This window comes from Tachyglossus aculeatus, chromosome 18 (assembly GCF_015852505.1).
Source record: "Tachyglossus aculeatus isolate mTacAcu1 chromosome 18, mTacAcu1.pri, whole genome shotgun sequence".
Classification (NCBI taxonomy): Eukaryota; Metazoa; Chordata; class Mammalia; order Monotremata; family Tachyglossidae; genus Tachyglossus; species Tachyglossus aculeatus.
The window spans coordinates 38,693,419-38,715,308 of NC_052083.1; the positions used below are offsets into that span (position 1 = coordinate 38,693,419).

At 47.7% G+C, this 21,890-nt stretch overlaps 1 protein-coding gene and 1 pseudogene across 1 annotated transcript; both read left to right on the forward strand.

Annotated features, from left to right (window-relative positions):
- Positions 1-54: 54 nt before the first annotated feature.
- On the forward strand, positions 55-20,549 carry ATPAF1 (ATP synthase mitochondrial F1 complex assembly factor 1). Its single transcript, XM_038760142.1, has 9 exons — positions 55-299; positions 2,447-2,555; positions 5,976-6,026; positions 9,614-9,676; positions 9,772-9,822; positions 11,520-11,567; positions 13,269-13,364; positions 16,814-16,921; positions 19,990-20,549. Exons 1-9 carry the CDS (start codon positions 55-57, stop codon positions 20,191-20,193), a joined length of 975 nt encoding a protein of 324 aa, XP_038616070.1. The 3' UTR covers positions 20,194-20,549.
- On the forward strand, positions 7,348-7,670 carry LOC119940500 (annotated as a pseudogene).
- Positions 20,550-21,890: the final 1,341 nt, after the last annotated feature.

Sequence of the window (21,890 nt, forward strand, 5' to 3'; positions counted from 1 at the left end):
CGGGCGCCGTGAGGGGGACGGACCTAATGGCGGCCTCCATAGGGGGCGTCCAAGATGGCGGCGTCCATGGGGGCGTCCAAGATGGCGGCGTCCATGGGGGCGGCCAAGATGGCGGCGTCCATGTTGGGGGCGGCCAAGATGGCGGCGGGGAGGCCGTTGAGGGGCCTGAAGATGGCGGCGCGAAGAAGCAGGGCCTTGTCGGGCCTGTGCCGCTTGTTCTCCGCAGGGCCGGCCCAGCCGCCGCTGCACGACAACCCCTTCTTCGGGAAATACCGACAGAAGATCCAAAGGCTGCAAAGGTGGCTGCGGGGGGGACCTGGGTTCTAATCCGACTTGTTTTGTTCTCTGTCTTCCCCTTCTAGACTGTGTGTCAGCCCGCCTTTGGGTAGGGACCGTCTCTAGATGTTGCCAACTGGTCCTTCCCAAGCGCTTAGTCCAGTGCTCTGCACACAGTAAGCGCTCAGTCATCGTCAATCGTATTTATTGAGCGCTTCCTATGTGCAGAGCACTGGACTAAGCGCTTGGGAAGTACAAATTGGCAACATATAGAGACAGTCCCTACCCAACAGTGGGCTCAATAAATACGATTGAGTGATTCTACCTGTACCTGTATATATGTATATATGTTTGTACGTATTTATTACTCTATTTATCTAGTTAATTTACTTGTACATATCTATTCTATTTATTTTATTTTGTTGATATGTTTGGCTTTGTTCTCTGTCTCCCCCTTGTAGACTGTGAGCCCGCTGTTGGGTAGGGGCCGTCTCTAGATGTTGCAAACTTGTCCTTCCCAAGCGCTTAGTACAGCGCTCCGCACACAGTAAGCGCTCAATAAATACGATTGAATGAATGTTTTGTTTGTGCACATGTAGTCTATTTTATCTTGTAAATATGCTTTGTTTTGTTGTCTGTCTCCCCCTTCTAGACTGTGAGCCCGCTGTTGGGTAGGGACCGTCCCTATAGGTCACCAACTTGTCCTTCCCAAGCGCCTAGTACAGCGCTCTGCACACAGTAAAAGCTCAATAAATACGATTGACTGATTGATTGATTCTCTGCGCTTCAGTGACCTCATCTGTAAAATGGGGATTAAGACTGGGAGCCCCCCCGTGGGACAACCTGATCCCCTTGTAACCTCCCCAGCGCTTAGAACAGTGCTTTGCACACAGTAAGCGCTTAATAAATGCCATCATTATTATTATTGTAATGCCCTGCATACAGTAAGCAATCAATAAATACGATTGATTGATTTTTTGATTGATTGATTATTATTATTCTAGACTGTGAGCCCGCTGTCGGGTAGGGACCGTCTCTAGATGTTGCCAACTTGGACTTCCCAAGGGCTTAGTCCAGTGCTCTGCACACAGGAAGCGCTCAATAAATACGATTGAATGAATGAATGAATGAACATTCCTTGCTTCCACTCTAACATTTGTACCCTCTAAGCGTCTAGTAAAGCACTCTCCCCAGCGTAGGCACGTAATAATCAATCAATCAATCGTATTTATTGAGCACTTACTGTATGCAGAGCACTGGACTAAGCGCTTGGGAAGTCCAAGTTGGCAACATCTAGAGACGGTCCCTACCCAACTGCGGGCTCACAGGCTAGAAGGGGGAGACAGAGAACAAAACCAAACATACTAACAAAATAAAATAAATAGAATAGATAGGTACAAGTAAAATAAATAAATAGAGTAATAAATATGTACAAACATATATAGTCTATATATATTCCCACGCTGCTTGCGTGTCTCAGTGGAAAGAGCCCGGGCTTTGGAGTCAGAGGTCATGGATTCGAATCCTGACTCCGCCACATGTCTGCTGTGTGATGTTGGGCAAGTCACTTCTCTGGGCCTCAGTTACCTCATCTGTAAAATGGGGATTAAGAATGTGAGCCCCACGTGGGACAACCTGTTTACCCTGTGTCCTCCCCAGCACTTAGAACAGTGCTTTGCACATAGTAAGCGCTTAACAAATGCCAATTATTATTATATAGTCTATATAATATTATACTATATATAGACTACATATAGTCTATATATAGTCTATATTTTTATAGTAAATATAGTATATATAGTAAATATAGTTATATAGTAAATATAGTAATATAGTAAATACAGTAAGTATAGTAAATATAGTCTATATTTTTAGACTGTGAGCCCACTGTTGGGTAGGGACTGTCTCTGTATGTTGCCAACTTGGACTTTCCAAGCGCTTAGTCCAGTGCTCTGCACACAGTAAGCGCTCAATAAATACGATTGATTGATTGATTGATATACAGGTGCTGTGGGGAAGGGAATAAATACGATTGATTGATTGATGGTTTCCGGCCTTGGTAGCACCGTGTCGCCGTCGTGGAGATGGGGCAGGGCGTGGTGGACAGGTGGTTGGGGGCCGGGGGGCCACGGTGAGTGACCGCCCCCCGATTTTGTCGCCTCGCACCCAGGTCTGATCCAGAGGCGTTTAAGTGTCGGTTGGAGCAGCGGAGCGCACTGCGGAAGCAGCCCCTGGGTCGGTCGAAGCAAGCGGAATTTGTCCAGTACGTGGAGGAAAAGGCAAGGCCCGCTTCAGCCTCCCACAGGCCCCCAAAAGAGGCCAAGGGCTGCTCCTACCTTGAGCGCCCAACAAGGTGGCGAGACCCCGAGAAGCAGCGCGGCTCAGTGGAAAGAGCCCGGGCTTTGGAGTCAGAGGTCATGGGTTCGAATCCCGCCTCCGCCAAGTGTCAGCTGGGTGACTTTGGGCAAGGCACTTCACTTCTCTGGGCCTCAGTGACCTCATCTGGAAAATGGGGGCTAAGACTTTGGAGTCAGAGGTCATGGGTTCGAATCCCGACTCCGCCCCTTGTCAGCTGGGTGACTTTGGGCAAGTCACTTCACTTCATCTTACCTCCTTCCCTTCCCCACAGCACCTGTATATATGTTTGTACATATTTATTACTCTATTTATTTATTTATTTATTTAATCTGTACATATCTATTCTATTTATTTTATTTTGTTAGTATGTTTGGTTTTGTTCTCTGTCTCCCCCTTTTAGACTGGGAGCCCACTGTTGGGTAGGGACTGTCTCTAGATGTTGCCAATTTGTACTTCCCAAGCGCTTAGTACAGTGCTCTGCACATAGTAAGCGCTCAATAAATATGATTGATGATGATGATGAAGTGCTTAGTACAGTGCTTTGCACACAGTAAGCGCTCAATAAATACGATTGATTGATTGATTGAAAATGGGGGTTAAGACTTTGGAGTCAGAGGTCAGGGGTTCAAATCCCGGCTCCGCCCCTTGTCGGCTGGGTGACTTTGGGTAAGTCACTTCACTTCTCTGGGCCTCAGTGACCTCATCTGGAAAATGGGGGTTAAGACTTTGGAGTCAGAGGTCAGGGGTTCAAGTCCCGGCTCCGCCCCTTGTGAGCTGGGTGACTTTGGGCAAGTCACTTCACTTCATATGTTGCCAACTTGGACTTCCCAAGCGCTTAGTACAGAGCTTTGCACACAGTAAGCGCTCAATAAATACGATTGATTGATTGATTGAAAATGGGGGTTAAGACTTTGGAGTCAGAGGTCAGGGGTTCAAGTCCCGGCTCCGCCCCTTGTCAGCTGGGTGACTTTGGGCAAGTCACTTCACTTCTCTGGGCCTCAGTGACCTCATCTGGAAAATGGGGGTTAAGACTTTGGAGTCAGAGGTCATGGGTTCGAATCCCAGCTCCGCCCCTTGTCAGCTGGGTGACTGGGCAAGTCACTTCACTTCGTATGTTGCCAACTTGTACTTCCCAAGCGCTTAGTACAGTGCTTTGCACACAGTAAGCGCTCAATAAATACGATTGATTGATTCTCTGGGCCTCAGTGACCTCATCTGGAAAATGGGGGTTAAGACTTTGGAGTCAGAGGTCGTGGGTTCAAATCCCGGCTCCGCCCCTTGTCAGCTGGGTGACTTTGGGCAAGTCACTTCACTTCTCTGGGCCTCGGTGACCTCATCTGGAAAGTGGGGGTTAAGACTTTGGAGTCAGAGGTCAGGGGTTCAAGTCCCGGCTCCGCCCCTTGTCAGCTGGGTGACTTTGGGCAAGTCACTTCACTTCTCTGGGCCTCGGTGACCTCGTCTGGAAAATGGGGGTTAAGACTTTGGAGTCAGAGGTCAGGGGTTCAAGTCCCGACTCCGCCCCTTGTCAGCTGGGTGACTTTGGGCAAGTCACTTCACTTCATATGTTGTCAACTTGTACTTCCCAAGCGCTTAGTACAGTGCTTTGCACACAGTAAGCGCTCAATAAATACGATTGATTGATTCTCTGGGCCTCAGTGACCTCATCTGGAAAATGGGGGTTAAGACTTTGGAATCAGAGGTCAGGGGTTCAAGTCCCGGCTCCGCCCCTTGTCAGCTGGGTGACTTTGGGCAAGTCACTTCACTTCATATGTTGCCAACTTGGACTTCCCAAGCGCCTAGTACAGTGCTTTGCACACAGTAAGCGCTCAATAAATACGATTGATTGATTTCTCTGGGCCTCCGTGACCTCATCTGGAAAATGGGGGTTAAGATTTTGGAGTCAGAGGTCAGGGGTTCAAATCCCAGCTCCGCCCCTTGTCAGCTGGGTGACTTTGGGCAAGTCACTTCACTTCTCTGGGCCTCAGTGACCTCATCTGGAAAATGGGGGTTAAGACTGTGAGCCCCACGTGGGACAACCTGATCACCTTGTCACCTCCGCAGCGCTTAGAACAGTGCTTTGCACATAGTAAGCGCTTAATAAATGCCATCATCATTATTATTATCATTATTATTTGGAGTGCACATAGTAAGCACTTAATAAATGCCATCATTATTATTATAATTATTATTACTAAGCGCTCGGGGGTAATAATAACTGTGGTATCTGTTAAGCGCTTACTGTGTCGTTTTGTTGTCTGTCTCCCCCTTCTAGACTGTGAGCCCGTTGTTGGGTAGGGCCCATCTCTATACGTTGCCAGCTTGGACTTCCCAAGCGCTTAGTACAGTGCTCTGCACACAGTAAGCACTCAGTAAATACGACTGAATGAACGAATGCGTGCCAGGCACTGAACTAAGCGCCGGCATGGTTACAGATGAGGCAATCCCCGTTACAATCCCCGTTTTACAGATGAGGCAACGGAGGCCCGGGGGAGTGAAGTGACTCGCCCCAGGTCACACAGCAGACAGGTGGCGGCGCCGGGATTAGAACCCAGGTCCTTCCGAGTCCCAGACCCGGGCGCTATCCGATACACCACGCTGCTTCGCTCGTAAGGGTAGGTACAGAAAGTACTGAGCTCTCCCTGGTATAATGCACCGGCCCGGGGCTTGGGGAAGCGCTAGTATTTGCAACTGGGTGTACTGAGTGCCCTTTGGGTGCAAGGCACTGTGCTAAATGCTTAGGCAAGTTAAAGAGACCCATTACTTCATCATCATCAATCGTATTTATTGAGCGCTTACTATGTGCAGAGCACTGTACTAACCGCTTGGGAAGTACAAATTGGCAACATCTAGAGACAGTCCTTACCCAACAGTGGGCTCACAGTCTAAAAGGGGGAGACAGAGAACAAAACCAAACATACTAACAAAATAAAATAAATAGAATAGCTATGTACAAGCAAAATAAATAAATAAATAGAGTAATAAATCTGTACAAACATATATACATATATATAGGTGCTGTGGGGAAGGGAAGGAGGTAAGATGGGGGGGATGGAGAGGGGGACGAAGGGGAGAGGAAGGAAGGGGCTCAGTCTGGGAAGGCCTCCTGGAGGAGGTGAGCTCTCAGTAGGGCCTTGAAGGGAGGAAGACATCAATACAAATAAATAAAATTACAGATATATACATGTGATGTCTACATTTGATGTCTATAAGTGTATTGATGTCCAAGGAGTGTCCACTCTAATGGCCGTGCACGAGGGGGTCGCTCAGATTTTCCCAGCCGCCCACGTGGATAAGTAGCCCTTTCCACCGGGAATAAATAACATTTTTCCCGTTTATCACAGGCAGGAGATGTGGACGAGCAACCACGGAGCAAAGGTTTCACCAGAAACAAGGTAGGCTGCAAAGAGACCTGAAAAATCTCCCTAGTTGCGAGCACTAGGAAAGAGAAGTTGAGAATTAGCCCTACTAAATAATAATAATGATGATGACGGCATTTATTAGGCGCTTACTATGTGCAAAGCACTGTTCTCAGCGCTGGGGAGGTTACAAGGTGATCAGGTTGTCCCACGGGGGTTCACAGGAAATCCCCATTTTGCAGGTGAGGGAACTGAGGCCCAGAGGAGTCAAGTGACTCACCCTAAGTGACACGGCTGACAGTTGGCGGAGCCGGGATTTGAACCCATGACTTCTGACTCCAAATAATAATAATAATGATAGCATTTATTAAGCGTTTACTATGTGCAATGCACTGTTCTAAGTGCTGGGGAGGTGACAAGGTGATCAGGTTGTCCCACGGGCAGTTCACAGTCAATCCCCATTTTGCAGGTGAGGGAACTGAGGCACAGAGAAGTCAAGTGACTCGCCCAAAGTGACACGGCTGACAGTTGGCGGAGCCGGGATTTGAACCCATGACTTCTGACTCCAAATAATAATAATAATGATGGCTTTTATTAAGCACTTACTATGTGCAACGCACTGTTCTAAGCGCTGGGGAGGTTACAAGGTGATCAGGTGGTCCCACGGGGGGTTCACAGTCAATCCCCATTTTGTAGATGAGGAAACTGAGGCACAGAGAAGTCAAGTGACTCGCCCAAAGTCACACAGCTGACAGTTGGCGGAGCCGGGATTTGAACCCATGACTTCTGACTCCAAATAATAATGATAATAATAATGATGATGGCATTTATTAAGCGCTTACTATGTGCAACACACTGTTCTAAGCGCTGGGGAGGTTCCAAGGGGATCAGGTTGTCCCCCGAGGGGCTCCTAGTCTTAATCCCCATTTTACAGATGAGGGAACTGAGGCACAGAGAAGTGAAGTGACTCGCCCAAAGTGACACAGCTGACAGTTGGCGGAGCCGGGATTTGAACCCATGACTTCTGACTCCAAAGCCCGGGCTCTTTCCACCGAGCCACGCTGCTGCTCCTAGCTAGTAAGGGGTTCCACCAGGAGAGACGAAAAAAGGGAACGAGATGGGGAGGATCGAAGAGGCCGTCCCCTCGTCATTCAACCCCCTGCAGTTAGTCATTCATTCAATCGTATTTATTGAGCGCTTACTGTGTGCGGAGCACTGTACTAAGCGCTCGGGAAGTCCAAGTTGGCAACATATAGAGACGTCCTCACCCAACAGCGGGCTCACAGTCTAGAAGTCCGGTCTCCGCCCCCTGGGCCGTTCCGCAGGTGCTTAGTACAGTGCTTCGCACACCGCTCGATCGCTTCGGCAGCACATATACCAAAATCGGAACGATACAGAGGAGATGAGCAAGTCACTTCATCATCATCAATCGTATTTATTGAGCACTTACTATGTGCAGAGCACTGTACTAAGCGCTTGGGCCTCAGTTCCCTCATCTGTCAAATGGGGATGAAGACTGTGAGCCCCCCCGTGGGACAACCTGATCACCTTGTAACCTCCCCAGCGCTTTAGAACAGTGCTTTGCACATAGTAAGCACTTAATAAATGCCATTATTATTATTATTAGCGTGGCCCCTGCGCGAGGGTGACCCGCAAATTCGTGAAGCGTTCCGTATTTTTCTCTTCTAGACCGTGAGCCCGTTGTTGGGTAGGGACCGTCTCTCTATGTTGCCAACTTGGACTTCCCAAGCGCTTAGTCCAGTGCTCTGCACACAGTAAGCGCTCAATAAATGCGATTGATTGATTGATTGAATGAATAAATAAATGTCCGTGGGGGCTAAGCGTGGGGATGGGGCCAGAGGGATTGTCTCCGGCAGAGGAGTTGGGAAGGCCGGGCGGGCTGGGAGGCCGTTAGGAAAACGAGGAGGGGGGATCGTAAGGGTCGCCCCGCTCTGTGACCTCGCCTCGCTGGTGGCCACTGGCCTGACCGCCCCCCTCCTCCCCAAGCGCTTAGTCCAGTGCTCTGCACACAGTAAGCGCTCAATAAATACGATTGATTGATTGTCTCTATATGTTGCCAACTTGTACTTCCCAAGCACTTAGTTCAGTGCTCTGCACACAGTAAGCGCTCAATAAATACAATTGATTGATGGACTGTCTCTATATGTTGCCATCTTGTACTTCCCAAGCGCTTAGTCCAGTGCTCTGCACACAGTAAGCGCTCAATAAATACGATTGATTGATTGATTGTACCTGTACCTGTCTATATGTATATATGTTTGTACGTATTTATTACTCTATCTAGTTATTTTACTTGTAGAGAAGCAGCGTGGCTCAATGGAAAAGAGCCCGGGCTTTGGAGTCAGAGGATATGGGTTCAAATCCCGGCTCTGCCAACTGTCAGCTGTGTGACTTTGGGCAAGTCACTTCACTTCTCTGGGCCTCAGTTACCTCATCTGTAAAATGGGGGTGAAGACTGTGAGCCCCACGTGGTACAACCTGATTACCTTGTAACCTCCCCATAGTAAGTGCTTAATAAATGCCATTAGAAAAAATAATAAATAAATAAATATGATTGATTGATTGTACCTGTACCTGTATATATGTGTATACGTTTGTACATATTTATTACTCTATTTATCTAGTTATTTTACTTGTACATATCTATTCAATTTATTTTACTTTGTTAATATGCTTTGTTTTGTCGTCTGTCTCCCCCTCCTAGACTGTGAGCCCACTGTTGGGTAGGGACCGTCTCTAGATGTTGCCAACTTGTCCTTCCCAAGCGCTTAGTCCAGTGCTCTGCGCACAGTAAGCGCTCAATAAATATGATTGATTGATTGATTGTACCTGTATATATGTATATATGTTTGTACGTATTTATTACTGTAGTTATTTTACTTGTACATATCTAGTCTATTTTATTTTGTTAATATGTTTTGTTTTGTCGTCTGTCTCCCCCTCCTAGACTGTGAGCCCACTGTCGGGTAGGGACCGTCTCTAGATGTTGCCAACTCGTCCTTCCCAAGCGCTTAGTCCAGTGCTCTGCACACAGTAAGCGCTCAATAAATATGATTGATTGATTGATTGTACCTGTATATATGTTTGTACGTATTTATTACTCTAGTTATTTTACTTGTACATATCTAGTCTATTTTATTTTGTTAATATGTTTTGTTTTGTTGTCTGTCTTCCCCCTTCCAGACTGTGAGCCCACTGCCGGGTAGGGACCGTCTCTAGATGTTGCCAACTCAACCTTCCCAAGCGCTTAGTCCAGTGCTCTACGCACAGTAAGCGCTCAATAAATACGATTGATTGATTGTACCTGTATATATGTATATAAGTTTGTACGTATTTATTACTCTATTTATCTAGTTATTTTACTTGTACATATCTATTCTATTTATTTTATGTTGTTAATATGTTTTGTTGTCTGTCTCCCCCTCCTAGCCTGTGAGCCCGCTGTCGGGTAGGGACCGTCTCTAGATGTTGCCAACCCGTCCTTCCCAAGCGCTTAGTCCAGTGCTCCGCACACAGTGAGCGCTCAATAAGTACAATTGAATGACTAAATACGATCGATCGATGTCAGGCAGCTGTCGAGGGTCCCGACTTTTCCGTTCCAGGCCCTCAGCTCCATCCTCAACCTGGACCTGGTGAAGGACAAGACGGCCGAGGAGATCGGACAGGTGCCCGGAGGGCCGGGCGGGGTGGGTGGGGAGAGGGAGCCCGGGGGGCCGCGGGCCTCCAGACCTCATCCGCCGTCCCCTCTTAACCTTCCCAGATCTGGCAGCAGTATTTTTCCGCGAAAGACACAGTGTTTGCCGTCATTCCCGTAAGTTTTCTCCTCCCGGGGGGGCGGGTGGGATGGGTGCGCCCACTGGGCCGGCACTCACTCGGCCCCACTCGTGGCTGTGCTTTCCCCCCCATCTTACTTCCTTCCCTTCCCCACAGCACCTGTATATATGTTTGTACAGATTTATTACTCTATTTATTTATTTATTTTACATATTTATTCCTCTGTTGATTTATTTTACTTGTACCTATCTATTCTATTTTATTTTTGTTAGTATGTTTGGTTTTGTTCTCTGTCTCCCCCTTTTAGACTGTGAGCCCACTGTCGGGTAGGGACCGTCTCTATATGTTGCCAGCTTGGACTTCCCAAGCGCTTAGTACAGTGCTCTGCACACAGTAAGCGCTCAATAAATACGATTGATTGATTGATGATTGATGTATATATGTTTGTACATATTTATTACTCTATTTTACATATTTATTCCTCTTGATTTATTTTACTTGTACCTATCTATTCTATTTTATTTTGTTAGTATGTTTGGTTCTGTTCTCTGTCTCCCCCTTCTAGACTGTGAGCCCACTGTTGGGTAGGGACTGTCTCTAGATGTTGCCAACTTGGATTTCCCGAGCGCTTAGTACAGTGCTCTGCACACAGTAAGCGCTCAATAAATACAATTGATTGATTGGTTGATTATTGATGTATATATGTTTGTACATATTTATTACTCTATTTATATATTTATTTATTTTGCATATTTATTCCTCTATTGATTTATTTCACTTGTACCTGTGTATTCTATTCTATTTTATTTTGTTAGTATGTTTGGTTTTGTTCTGTGTCTCCCCCCTTTTAGACTGTGAGCCCACTGTTGGGTAGGGACTGTCTCTCTATGTTGCCAACTTTGGACTTCCCAAGCACTTAGTCCAGTGCTCTGCACACAGTAAGCGCTCAATAAATACGATTGATTGATTGATGATTGATGTATATATGTTTGTACATATTTATTACTCTATTAATTTATTTTACATATTTATTACTCTATTGATTTATTTTACTTGTACCTATCTATTCTATTCTATTTTATTTTGTTAGTATGTTTGGTTTTGTTCTCTGTCTCCCCCTTCTAGACTGGGAGCCCACTGTTGGGTAGGGACTGTCTCTATAGGTTGCCAGCTTGGACTTCCCAAGTGCTTAGTACAGTGTTCTGCACACAGTAAGCGCTCAATAAATACGATTGATTGATTGATTGATTTTACTTGTACCTATCTATTCTATTCATTTTATTTTGTTCGTATGTTTGGTTTTGTTGTCTGTCTCCCCCTTTTAGACTGTGAGCCCACTGTTGGGTAGGGACTGTCTCTCTATGTTGCCAACTTGTACTTCCCAAGCTCTTAATACAGTGCTCTGCACAAAGTAAGCGCTCAATATGTACGATTGATTGATTGATTTTACTTGTACCTATCTATTCTATTTATTTTATTTTGTTAGTATGTTTGGTTTTGTTCTCTGTCTCCCCCTTCTAGACTGTGAGCCCACTGTTGGGTAGGGACTGTCTCTAGTTGTTGCCAGCTTGTACTTCCCAAGCGCTTAGTACAGTGCTCTGCACACAGTAAGCGCTCAATAAATACGATTGATTGGTTGTTTGGGCCTGGGGAAGCTGCGGGCTGGGGGAGGTGGGTGACTGAGGCTCAGGGTGTCGGCCCGTGCGTTGGGGTCCCCCCTCCCCTCATTTGCAGGCCAAGACGTTTGATCTGCTCTGGACCCGGGCCCAGGCGTGTCCATCGGTGAGCACCTGCGTTCCCCGCGTCCCCTCTACTCCTCCACCTCTCCCCTCCCTCCCTTCCAGCGACAGCCCCATCTGTGGGGGCCGAGACCCAAAAGGGAAAGCCCCCCATCTCCTCCTCATCAAACCCCTGGCTTCTGTTTTAGACCGTGAGCCCACTGTTGGGTAGGGACCGTCTCTATATGTTGCCAACTTGTACTTCCCAAGCGCTTAGTACAGTGCTCTGCACACAGTAAGTGCTCAATAAATACGATTGATTGATTGATTTTGTTCATTCATTCATTCATTCAATCGTATTCATTATTATTTCATTCATTCATTCAATAGTATTTATGGAGCGCTCACTGTGTGCAGAGCACTGAACTAAGCACTTGGGAAGTCCAAGTTGGCCACATATAGAGACAATCCCTACCCAACAGTAGGCTCACAGTCTAGAAGGGACTGGAAGCTCGTTGCGGGCAGGGAGCGGAACTGTTTATTGTTATATTGTACTCTCCCAGGCGTTTAGTCCAGTGCCCTGCTTACCGCCAGATTCTCCATTTCAAGGCTTTTCCATAATCCATATTTTACACATGCTAGCTTCCCTCTGATTCTAGACTGGGAGCCCACTGTTGGGTAGGGACCATCTCTATATGTTGCCAACTTGGACTTCCCAAGCGCTTAGTACAGTGCTCTGCACACAGGAAGCGCTCAATAAATACGATTGAGTGAATGAATGAATGGATTTCAAGGCTTTCCATAGTCCATATTTCACACATGCTAGCTTCCCTCTGATTCTAGACTGGGAGCCCACTGTTGGGTAGGGACCATCTCTATATGTTGCCAGCTTGGACTTCCCAAGCGCTTAGTACGGTGCTCTGCACACAGGAAGCGCTCAATAAATACGATTGAGTGAATGAATGAATGAATTTCAAGGCTTTCCATAATCCAGATTTCACACGTGCTAGCTTCCCTCTGATTCTAGACTGTGAGCCCACTGTTGGGTAGGGGCCGTCTCTATATGTCGCCAACTTGGACTTCCCAAGCGCTTAGTACGGTGCTCTGCACACAGTAAGCGCTCAATAAATACAATTGAGTGAATGAATGAATGAATTTCAAGGCTTTCCATAATCCATATTTCACGCATGCTAGCTTCCCTCTGATTCTAGACTGTGAGCCCACTGTTGGGTAGGGACCGTCTCTATATGTCGCCAACTTGGACTTCCCAAGCGCTTAGTACGGTGCTCTGCACACAGTAAGTGCTCAATAAATATGAATGAATGAATGAATTTCAAGGCTTTCCGTAATCCATATTTCACGCATGCTAGCTTCCCTCTGATTCTAGACTGTGAGCCCACTGTTGGGTAGGGACCGTCTCCATATGTCGCCAACTTGGACTTCCCAAGCGCTTAGTACGGTGCTCTGCACACAGTAAGCGCTCAATAAATACGATTGAATGAATGAATGGGAAGCGCTCAGTAAATATGATTGAATGACGAATGAGATGGGCCGGTCCCACCTCCTGGGGCCGTTCGGGGGAGAGGTGGGGGGTCGGTGTGAGCGGTGGGAAAAGCCAGGCCGGAGGCCACGGGGCATTGGCCGTCTCTAGATGTTGCCAACTTGTACTTCCCAAGCGCTTAGTACAGTGCTCTGCACACAGTAAGCGCTCAATAAATACAAATGAATGAATGAATTGACCAGCCCTCGTTCTCGCGTTCTGCAGTTTCTGTACGCCCTGCCCAGGAGGGAAGGATACGAGTTCTTCGTTGGCCAGTGGTCGGGCACTGAGCTGCACTTCACCGCCCTCATCAATATCCAGGTAGGCGCCCGGCAGGGAGAGCTGCGGGACCTTGGGCGGGTCCCTTTTGCCAACTTGTACTTCCCAGGCGCTTAGTACAGTGCCCTGCGCACGGTAAGTGCTCAATAAAGATGATTGAATGAATGAATGAACCCCTCCGGACTCAGTCTCCCCTGGTCCTCCCCCTTAGATGGTGAGCCCGGGCGGGGCGGCCACTAAGTCTCACCACCTGCCTCGTTGTCTCCACCCCAGCGCTCAGCACAGCGCTCGGCACCCAACGCAGTGATCAGGCTGAAGAAAGCGGAGTTAAACGGCAGTGGGGGACTTGGGATTTTTCCCGTTGATCATTAGAAAAGTCATGGATTAATGCGTCCTTCGGGAGCTGAAAAGTGGTATACCCCCAGTCAACTGGTGGTATTTATTGAGCGCGCACTGTGGGCACTGTACTAAGCGCTAGGGAGAGTACGATACAACAGAATCAGCAGGCACGTTCCCTGCCCGTAACGAGCCGGCCGGGCCCTTTGCAATTTGAGGTTTCGGCTTTCACGGGACGGGCGAGGGTAGAATCCGTGGCACAGCCGCAAAACACTCCCTTTTTTCTAATAATCAGCGGAGAAAACCACTGGAGAGAAGTAAGAATAATAATGATGGCATTTATTAAGCGCTTACTATGTGCAAAGCACTGTTCTAAGCGCTGGGGAGGTTACAAGGTGATCAGTTTGCCCAGATAAATTCACCGGCTTGCCCTTTAACTCCACTTTTGCCCATTGGACCGTCGCGGCATGTGCCGAGCGCTGTGCTGAGCGCTGCGGTGGAGATAATTGAATGAATGATTGAATGACAGGCGGCCAGATGCAGGCACACCTAAGGGGGAGGGCCAGCTGCCCTTTCTGCCCCCCGCGTGGCTCAGTGGAAAGAGCCCGGGCTTTGGAGTCAGAGGTCATGGGTTCGAATCCCGGCTCCGCCACATGTCTGCTGTGTGACCTTAGGCAAGTCACTTGATGATGATGACATTTATTAAGCGCTTACTATGTGCAAAGCACTGTTCTAAGCGCTGGGGAGGTTACAAGGTGATCAGGTTGTCATTCATTCAATCGCATTTATTGAGCGCTTACTATGTGCAGAGCACTGTACTAAGCGCTTGGGAAGTACAAGTTGGCAACATATAGAGATGGTCCCTACCCACCAGTGGGCTCACAGTCTAGAAGGGGGAGACAGAGAACAAAACAAAACGTATTAACAAAATAAAATAATTACAATAAATATGTACAAATAAATGGGGGGCTCACAGTCTTCATCCCCATTTTACAGGTGAGGCAACTGAGGCCCAGAGAAGTGAAGTGACTTGCCCAGAGTCACACAGCTGACAGTTGGCAGAGCCGGGATTCGAACCCATGACCTCTGACTCCAAAGCCCGGGCTCTTTCCACTGAGCCACGCTGCTTCTCTAAGAAGTCACTTAACTTCTCAGAGCCTCAGTGACCTCATCTGTAAAAGGGGGATGATGACTGTGAGCCCCACATGGGACAACCTGATCACCTTGTATCCCCCCCAGCGCTTAGAACAGTGCTTTGCACATAGTAAGCGCTTAACAAATGCCATCATTATTATTAGCAAATCTGAGAGCTCACCTCCTCCATGAGGCCTTCCCAGACTGAGCCCCCTTTTTCCTCTCCTCCCCATCCCCCCCGCCCTCCCTCCTTCCCCTCCCCACAGCACCTGCATATGTTTGTACGGATTTATTACTCTATTTATTTTACTTGTACATATTTACTATTCTATTTATTTTGTTAATGAGGTGCATCTAGCTTTATTTCTATTTATTCTGACAACTTGACACCTGTCCCCATGTTTTATTCCGTTGTCCGTCTCCCCCTTCTAGACTGTGAGCCCGTGGTTGGGTAGGGACCGTCTCTCTATGTTGCCGACTTGGACTTCCCGAGCGCTTAGTACACAGTAAGCGCTCAATAAATACGATTGAGTGAATGAATGAATCAAACCGGGTCTGCGACGAGGGTGAGAGCCCGTCTGAGGAACGGATGGGCTAAGTGTGCCGGGGGTGGTGGGGTGGAGGGAGGTCAGGATGGTCAGATCCAGACCTGTGTATATGTATATATTCATTCAGTCGTATTTATTGAGCGCTTACTGTGTGCAGAGCACTGTACTAAGCGCTTGGGAAGTACAAGTTGGCAACATGTTTGTCCATATTTATTACTACACCTGTCCACATGTTTTGCTTTGATTGTCCGTCTCCCCCTTCTAGACTGTGAGCCCGTTGTTGGGTAGGGACCGTCTCTATATGTCGCCGACTTGGACTTCCCAAGCACTTTATTGACACCTGTCCACATTTATTTTATTTTGTTAATATGTTTTGTTCCCAGACTGAGCCCCCTTTCTTTCCCCCTCCTCCCCCTCTCCATCCCCCCCGCCTTACCTCCTTCCCTTCCCCACAGCACCTGTATAGATGTATATATGTTTGTACGGATTTATTTATTATTTATTTTACTTGTACATATTTACTCTATTTTGTTAATATGTTTTGTTTTGTTGTCTGTCTCCCCCTTCTAGACTGTGAGCCCGCTGTTGGGTAGGGACCGTCTCTAGATGTTGCCAACTTGGACTTCCCAAGCGCTTAGCACAGTGCTCTGCACACAGTAAGCGCTCAATAAATACGATTGAATAAATTACTCTATTTTACTTGTACATATTTAGTCTATTTATTTTATTTTGTTAATATGTTTTGTTTTGTTGTCTGTCTTCCCCTTCTAGACTGTGAGCCCACTGTTGGGTAGGGACCGTCTCTAGATGTTGCCAACTTGTACTTCCCAAGCGCTTAGCACAGTGCTCTGCACACAGGAAGCGCTCAATAAATACGATTGAATGAATGAATGAATGACTCTGTTTTACTTGTACATATTTCGTCTGTTTTATTTTGTTAATATGTTTTGTTTTGCTGTCTGTCTCCCCCTTCTAGACTGTGAGCCCGCTGTTGGGTAAGGACCATCTCTAGATGTTGCCAACTTGTACTTCGCAAGCGCTTAGTACAGTGCTCTGCACACATTAAGCGCTCAGTAAATACGATTGAATGAATGAATGAATTACTCTATTTTACTTGTACACATTTAGTCTATTTTATTTTGTTAATATGTTTTGTTGTCTGTCTCCCCCTTCTAGACTGCGAGCCCGCTGTTGGGCAGGGACTGTCTCTATATGTTGCCAACTTGTACTTCCCAAGCGCTTAGCACAGTACTCTGCACACAGTAAGCGCTCAATAAATACGATTGAATGAATGAATCTGGGAGGGGTGGGGAGGTGGGAGGGGCAGCCCTGGGTTTACCCCGGTGACCATTCATTCATTCATTCAATCGTATTTATTGAGCGCTTACTGTGTGCAGAGCATTGTACTAAGCGACCAGCCTGGGCAATAAATACGATTGATTGATTGATTGATTGATTGATCTCATCCCACAGACCCGAGGCGACGCGGCGGCCAGCCAACTGGTGCTCTACCATTACCCAGAGCTCAAGGCGGAGAAGGGCATCGTTCTGGTCACGGCGGAGCTGGAGCCCACTTTTCTGGTGAGGACCTGGGCCAGGGCCGGGGCTACTAGTCCTTCTATCATCATCATCATCATCAATCATATTTATTGAGCGCTTACTATGTGCAGAGCACTGTACTAAGCGCTTGGGAAGTACAAATTGGCAACATCTAGAGACAGTCCCTACCCAACAGTGGGCTCACAGTCTAAAAGGGGGAGACAGACAACAAAACCAAACATACTAACAAAATAAGATAAATAGAATAGATAGGTACAAGTAAAATAAATAAATAAATAAATAGAGTAATAAATATGTACAAGCTTATATACATATATACAGGGGCTGTGGGGAAGGGAAGGAGGTAAGACTGTGAGTCCACTGTTGGGTAGGGGCCGTCTCTAGATGTTGCCAACTTGGACTTCCCAAGCGCTTAGTACGGTGCTCTGCACACAGTAAGCGCTCAATAAATACGATTGATTGATTGATTGTACTTCCCAAGCGCTTAGTACAGTGCTCTGCATACAGTAAGCGCTTAATAGATACGATTGACTGATTGATTGATTGACCGGGCTCCCGTAGAAGCCCCTCCCTGTCCCAGCCCCCCCAAACCTCCTCTCCTGTCCCTACCTTTGAGGAATTTCCCTTCTGACGGGGGACACAGATTTCCCACTGTACGATAGGGAAGCAGCATCGTGTAGAGGACGGTGCCCGGGCCTAGGAAGCAGAAGGACCTGGGTTCTAATCCCGGCTTTGCTGTTGTGTGTCCTTGGGCAAGTAACTTCACTTTTCTGGGCCTCAGGTGCCTCATCTGTAAAATCAATCAATCAATCAATCAATCAATCGTATTTATTGAGCGCTTACTGTGTGCAGAGCACTGTACTAAGCACTTGGGAAGTACAAGTTGGCAACATATACAGTCCCTACCCAACAGTGGGCTCACAGTCTAACAAATACCATCGCCATCATAAGAGTCAAAGCGTAAATACAAAGGGCAAAACCAAAGTGAGCCGTGGTCGAATAATCACTGAATAACGAGACACAGCATGGCCTAGCAGAGACAGCACAGGCCGGAGTCAGAAGGACCTGAGTTCTAATTCTGGGTCTGCCACCTGTCTTTTTTTTTTTTTTTTATAATGGCATTTATTAAGCGCTTGCTATGTGCAAAGCACTGTCTTGTGTGTGTGACTTCGGGCAGGAAACTTTACTTCTCTGGGCCTCCATCCCCTCATCTGAAAAATGGGGATTAAGACTGAGCTTCACATAATGGCATTTTATAAAGCGCTTACTATGTGCAAAGCACTGTTCTAAGCGCTGGGGAGGTTACAGGGTGATCAGGTTGTCCCACGGGGGGCTCACAGTCTTCATCCCCATTTTCCAGATGAGGGAACTGAGGCCCAGAGAAGTGACCAAAGTCACCCAGCTGACACTTGGCGGAGCCGGGATTTGAACCCATGACCTCTGACTCCAAAGCCCGGGCTCTTTCCACTGAGCCACGCTGCTTCTCTGACCCCCGTGGGACGTGGACAGTGTCCAGCTTGATAATCTTGTAGCCACCCAGGGCTTAGTGCAGTGTGGGGAACATAGTAAGCGCTTAAATACCATTAAAGAATAAGAATAATAATAATAAGGTGAGTGGCGACCGCTGACGGGATGGGCCGGACTGTACTTGTACAGCCAACTTGAACTTCCCAAGCGCTTAGTACAGTGCTCTGCACACAGTAAGCGCTCAATAAATACGATTGATGATGATGATGACTGGGAAGACTGCGGTCAAGCAGGGAAGGTCCCCTGGGGAAGGCGGCTTCTCAGGAAGCTTGTACATATTTCTTACTCTATTTATTTTACATATTTATTACTCTATTGATTTATTTTACTTGTACCTATCTATTCTATTCTATTTTATTTTGTTAGTATGTTTGGTTTTGTTCTGTGTCTCCCCCTTTTAGACTGTGAGCCCGCTGTTGGGTAGGGACTGTCTCTCTATGTTCTCAACTTGGACTTCCCAAGCGCTTAGTCCAGTGCTCTGCACACAGTAAGCGCTCAATAAATACAATTGATTGATTTTACTTGTACCTATCTATTCTATTTATTTTATTTTGTTAGTATGTTTGGTTTTGTTCTGTGTCTCCCCCTTTTAGACTGTGAGCCCTCTGTTGGATAGGGACTGTCTCTCTATGTTGCCAACTTGGACTTCCCAAGCGATTAGTCCAGTGCTCTGCACACAGTAAGCGCTCAATAAATACGATTGATTGATTGATTGATTGATTTTACTTGTACCTATCTATTCTATTTATTTTATTTTGTTTGGTTTTGTTCTCTGTCTCCCCCTTTTAAACTGTGAGCCCGCTGTTGGATAGGGACTGTCTCTATATGTTGCCAACTTGGACTTCCCAAGCGCTTATTCCAGTGCTCTGCACACAGTAAGCGCTCAATAAATACGATTGATTGATTGATTTTACTTGTACCTATCTATTCTATTTATTTTATTTTGTTAGTATGTTTGGTGTTCTTCTCTGTCTCCCCCTTTTAGACTGTGAGCCTGCTGTTGGATAGGGACCGTCTTTATATGTTGCCAACTTGGACTTTCCAAGCGCTTAGTCCAGTGCTCTGCACACCATAAGCGCTCAATAAATACGATTGGTTGATTTTACTTGTACCTATCTATTCTATTTATTTTATTTTGTTAGTATGTTTGGTTTTGTTCTCTGTCCCCCCCTTTTAGACTGTGAGCCCGCTGTTGGGTAGGGACTGTCTCTATACGTTGCCAGCTTGTACTTCCGAAGCGCTTAGTCCAGTGCTCCGCACACAGTAAGCGCTCAATAAATACGATTAATTGATTGATTTTACTTGTACCTATCCATTCTATTTATTTTATTTTGTTAGTATGTTTGGTGTTGTTCTCTGTCCCCCCCTTTTAGACTGTGAGCCCGCTGTTGGATAGGGACTGTCTCTCTATGTTGCCAACTTGGACTTCCCAGTGCTCTGCACACAGTAAGCGCTCAATAAATACGATCGATTGATTGATTGATTGACGAGAGCCAAGAGTGGGAGGGAGGGGCCGGCTGGGCCAGGCCGGGGGTGACGGCCGGTCACTTTTCCCCCCTCAGACGGTCCCGGAAGCCCGGTGCCTAGCCAGCCAGGTGCAATTCTTCTACGCCACGGACTGCCAGCAGACCTTCGCGCTGGTGGAAACCTTCAACCACCGACCCGGCGAGTTCGAGCACACGGAGGTCATCGCCGCGCTCCAGCGGAGCGGCCTCGGGGCCGACCCCAAGCTCCCGCCGCCGGGTCCGGCCCGGCCCTCGAACTGAGACCCCGGGGCGGTCCCCCGGCTCCAGCCCCGCGTGCCCTCCGCCCCTCGGGCCGCCACCCCGAGAATCAGCCTTGCTTTAAGTCGGGGAAGCGGCCGAGGTGGGCGGGCCTCACCCCACGGTCCTGCAGGCCGTGCCCGGTGTCGGCAGACGGGCCCGCGAGCCCTCACGAGCCTGGGCCGGGCGGGTGTACTGAGCGCTCGGCTCTCCGGCCAGCAGCCTTCCTGTCCCCGGTGATGCCGTTCAGGCTGCCCCTTCTGCCAGAACTCTCAGAAGGGGTAAGGAAATGACTTTTAGACTGTGAGCCCACTGTTGGGTAGGGACTGTCTCTCTATGTTGCCAATTTGTACTTCCCAAGCGCTTAGTACAGTGCTCTGCACATAGTAAGCGCTCAATAAATACGATTGATGATGATGAAACGATCTGGACGCCGTCCGGGCCTGGGCTACTGGTGAACCGGTCATCTGGGCCCTGGGGGTGGTCCCCTCGGGGACCACTCCTTCACCTTCCGAGCTCCCTCATCCCCGCTCTGCCCCGGGCCTGCTGGGGGACTTCGGACAACTCACCGAACCTCTCTGGGCCTCGGTGCTCTCCCTTGGAAAATAATAATAATAATAATAATGGCATTCAGCCCACTGTTGGGTCGGGACTGTCTCTATATGTTGCCAATTTGTACTTCCCAAGTGCTTAGTACAGTGCTCTGCACACAGTAACGCTCAATAAATACGACTGATGATTTATTAAGCGCTTACTATGTGCAAATAATAATAATAATAATAATGTTGGTATTTGTTAAGCGCTTACTATGTGCAAATAATAATAATAATGTTGGTATTTGTTAAGCGCTTACTATGTGCAAAGCACTGTTCTAAGCGCTGGGGTAGATACAGGGTAATCAGGTTGTCCCACGTGGGGCTCACAGTCTTCATCCCCATTTTCCAGATGAGGGAACTGAGGCCCAGAGAAGTGAAGTGACTTGCCCAAAGTCACACAGCTGACAAGTGGCGGAGCCGGGATTTGAACCCATGACCTCTGACTCCAAAGCCCGGGCTCTTGCACCGTTCGAAGCGCTGGGCGGTTACAAGGTGATCAGGTTGCCCCCCACCCGCGGGGCTTAGTCTTCATCCCCAGAAGCAGCGTGGCTCAGTGGAGAAGAGCCCGGGCTTTGGCGTCAGAGGTCCTGGGTTCAAACCCCGGTTCCGCCAATTGTCAGCTGTGTGACTTTGGGCGAGTCACTTCACTTCTCTGGGCCTCAGGGACCTCATCTGTAAAATGGGGATGGAGACTGTGAGCCCCACGTGGGACAACCTGGTCACCTTGTAACCTCCCCAGCACTCAGAACAGTGCTTTGCACACAGTAAGTGCTTAATAAATGCCATCATTATTATTATTATTATTATTATTATCCCCATTTTACAGATGGAACTGAGGCCCAGAGAAGTGAAGTGACTTGCCCAACGTCACACAGCTGGCAAGCGGTGGAGGCGGGATACGAACCCCTGACGTCTGATTCGAAAGGCCGGGCTCTTGCCACTGAACCACGCTGCTTCTCTATACTGTACTATACTGTAATATACTATATACTACCCTATTCCCAAGCGCTTAGTACAGAGCTCTACACACAGTAAGCGCTCAATAAATGGGGTTAAGATCCCAGTTCTCCCTCCCCCTTGGGCTCCGAGCCCCGCCGGGGCAGG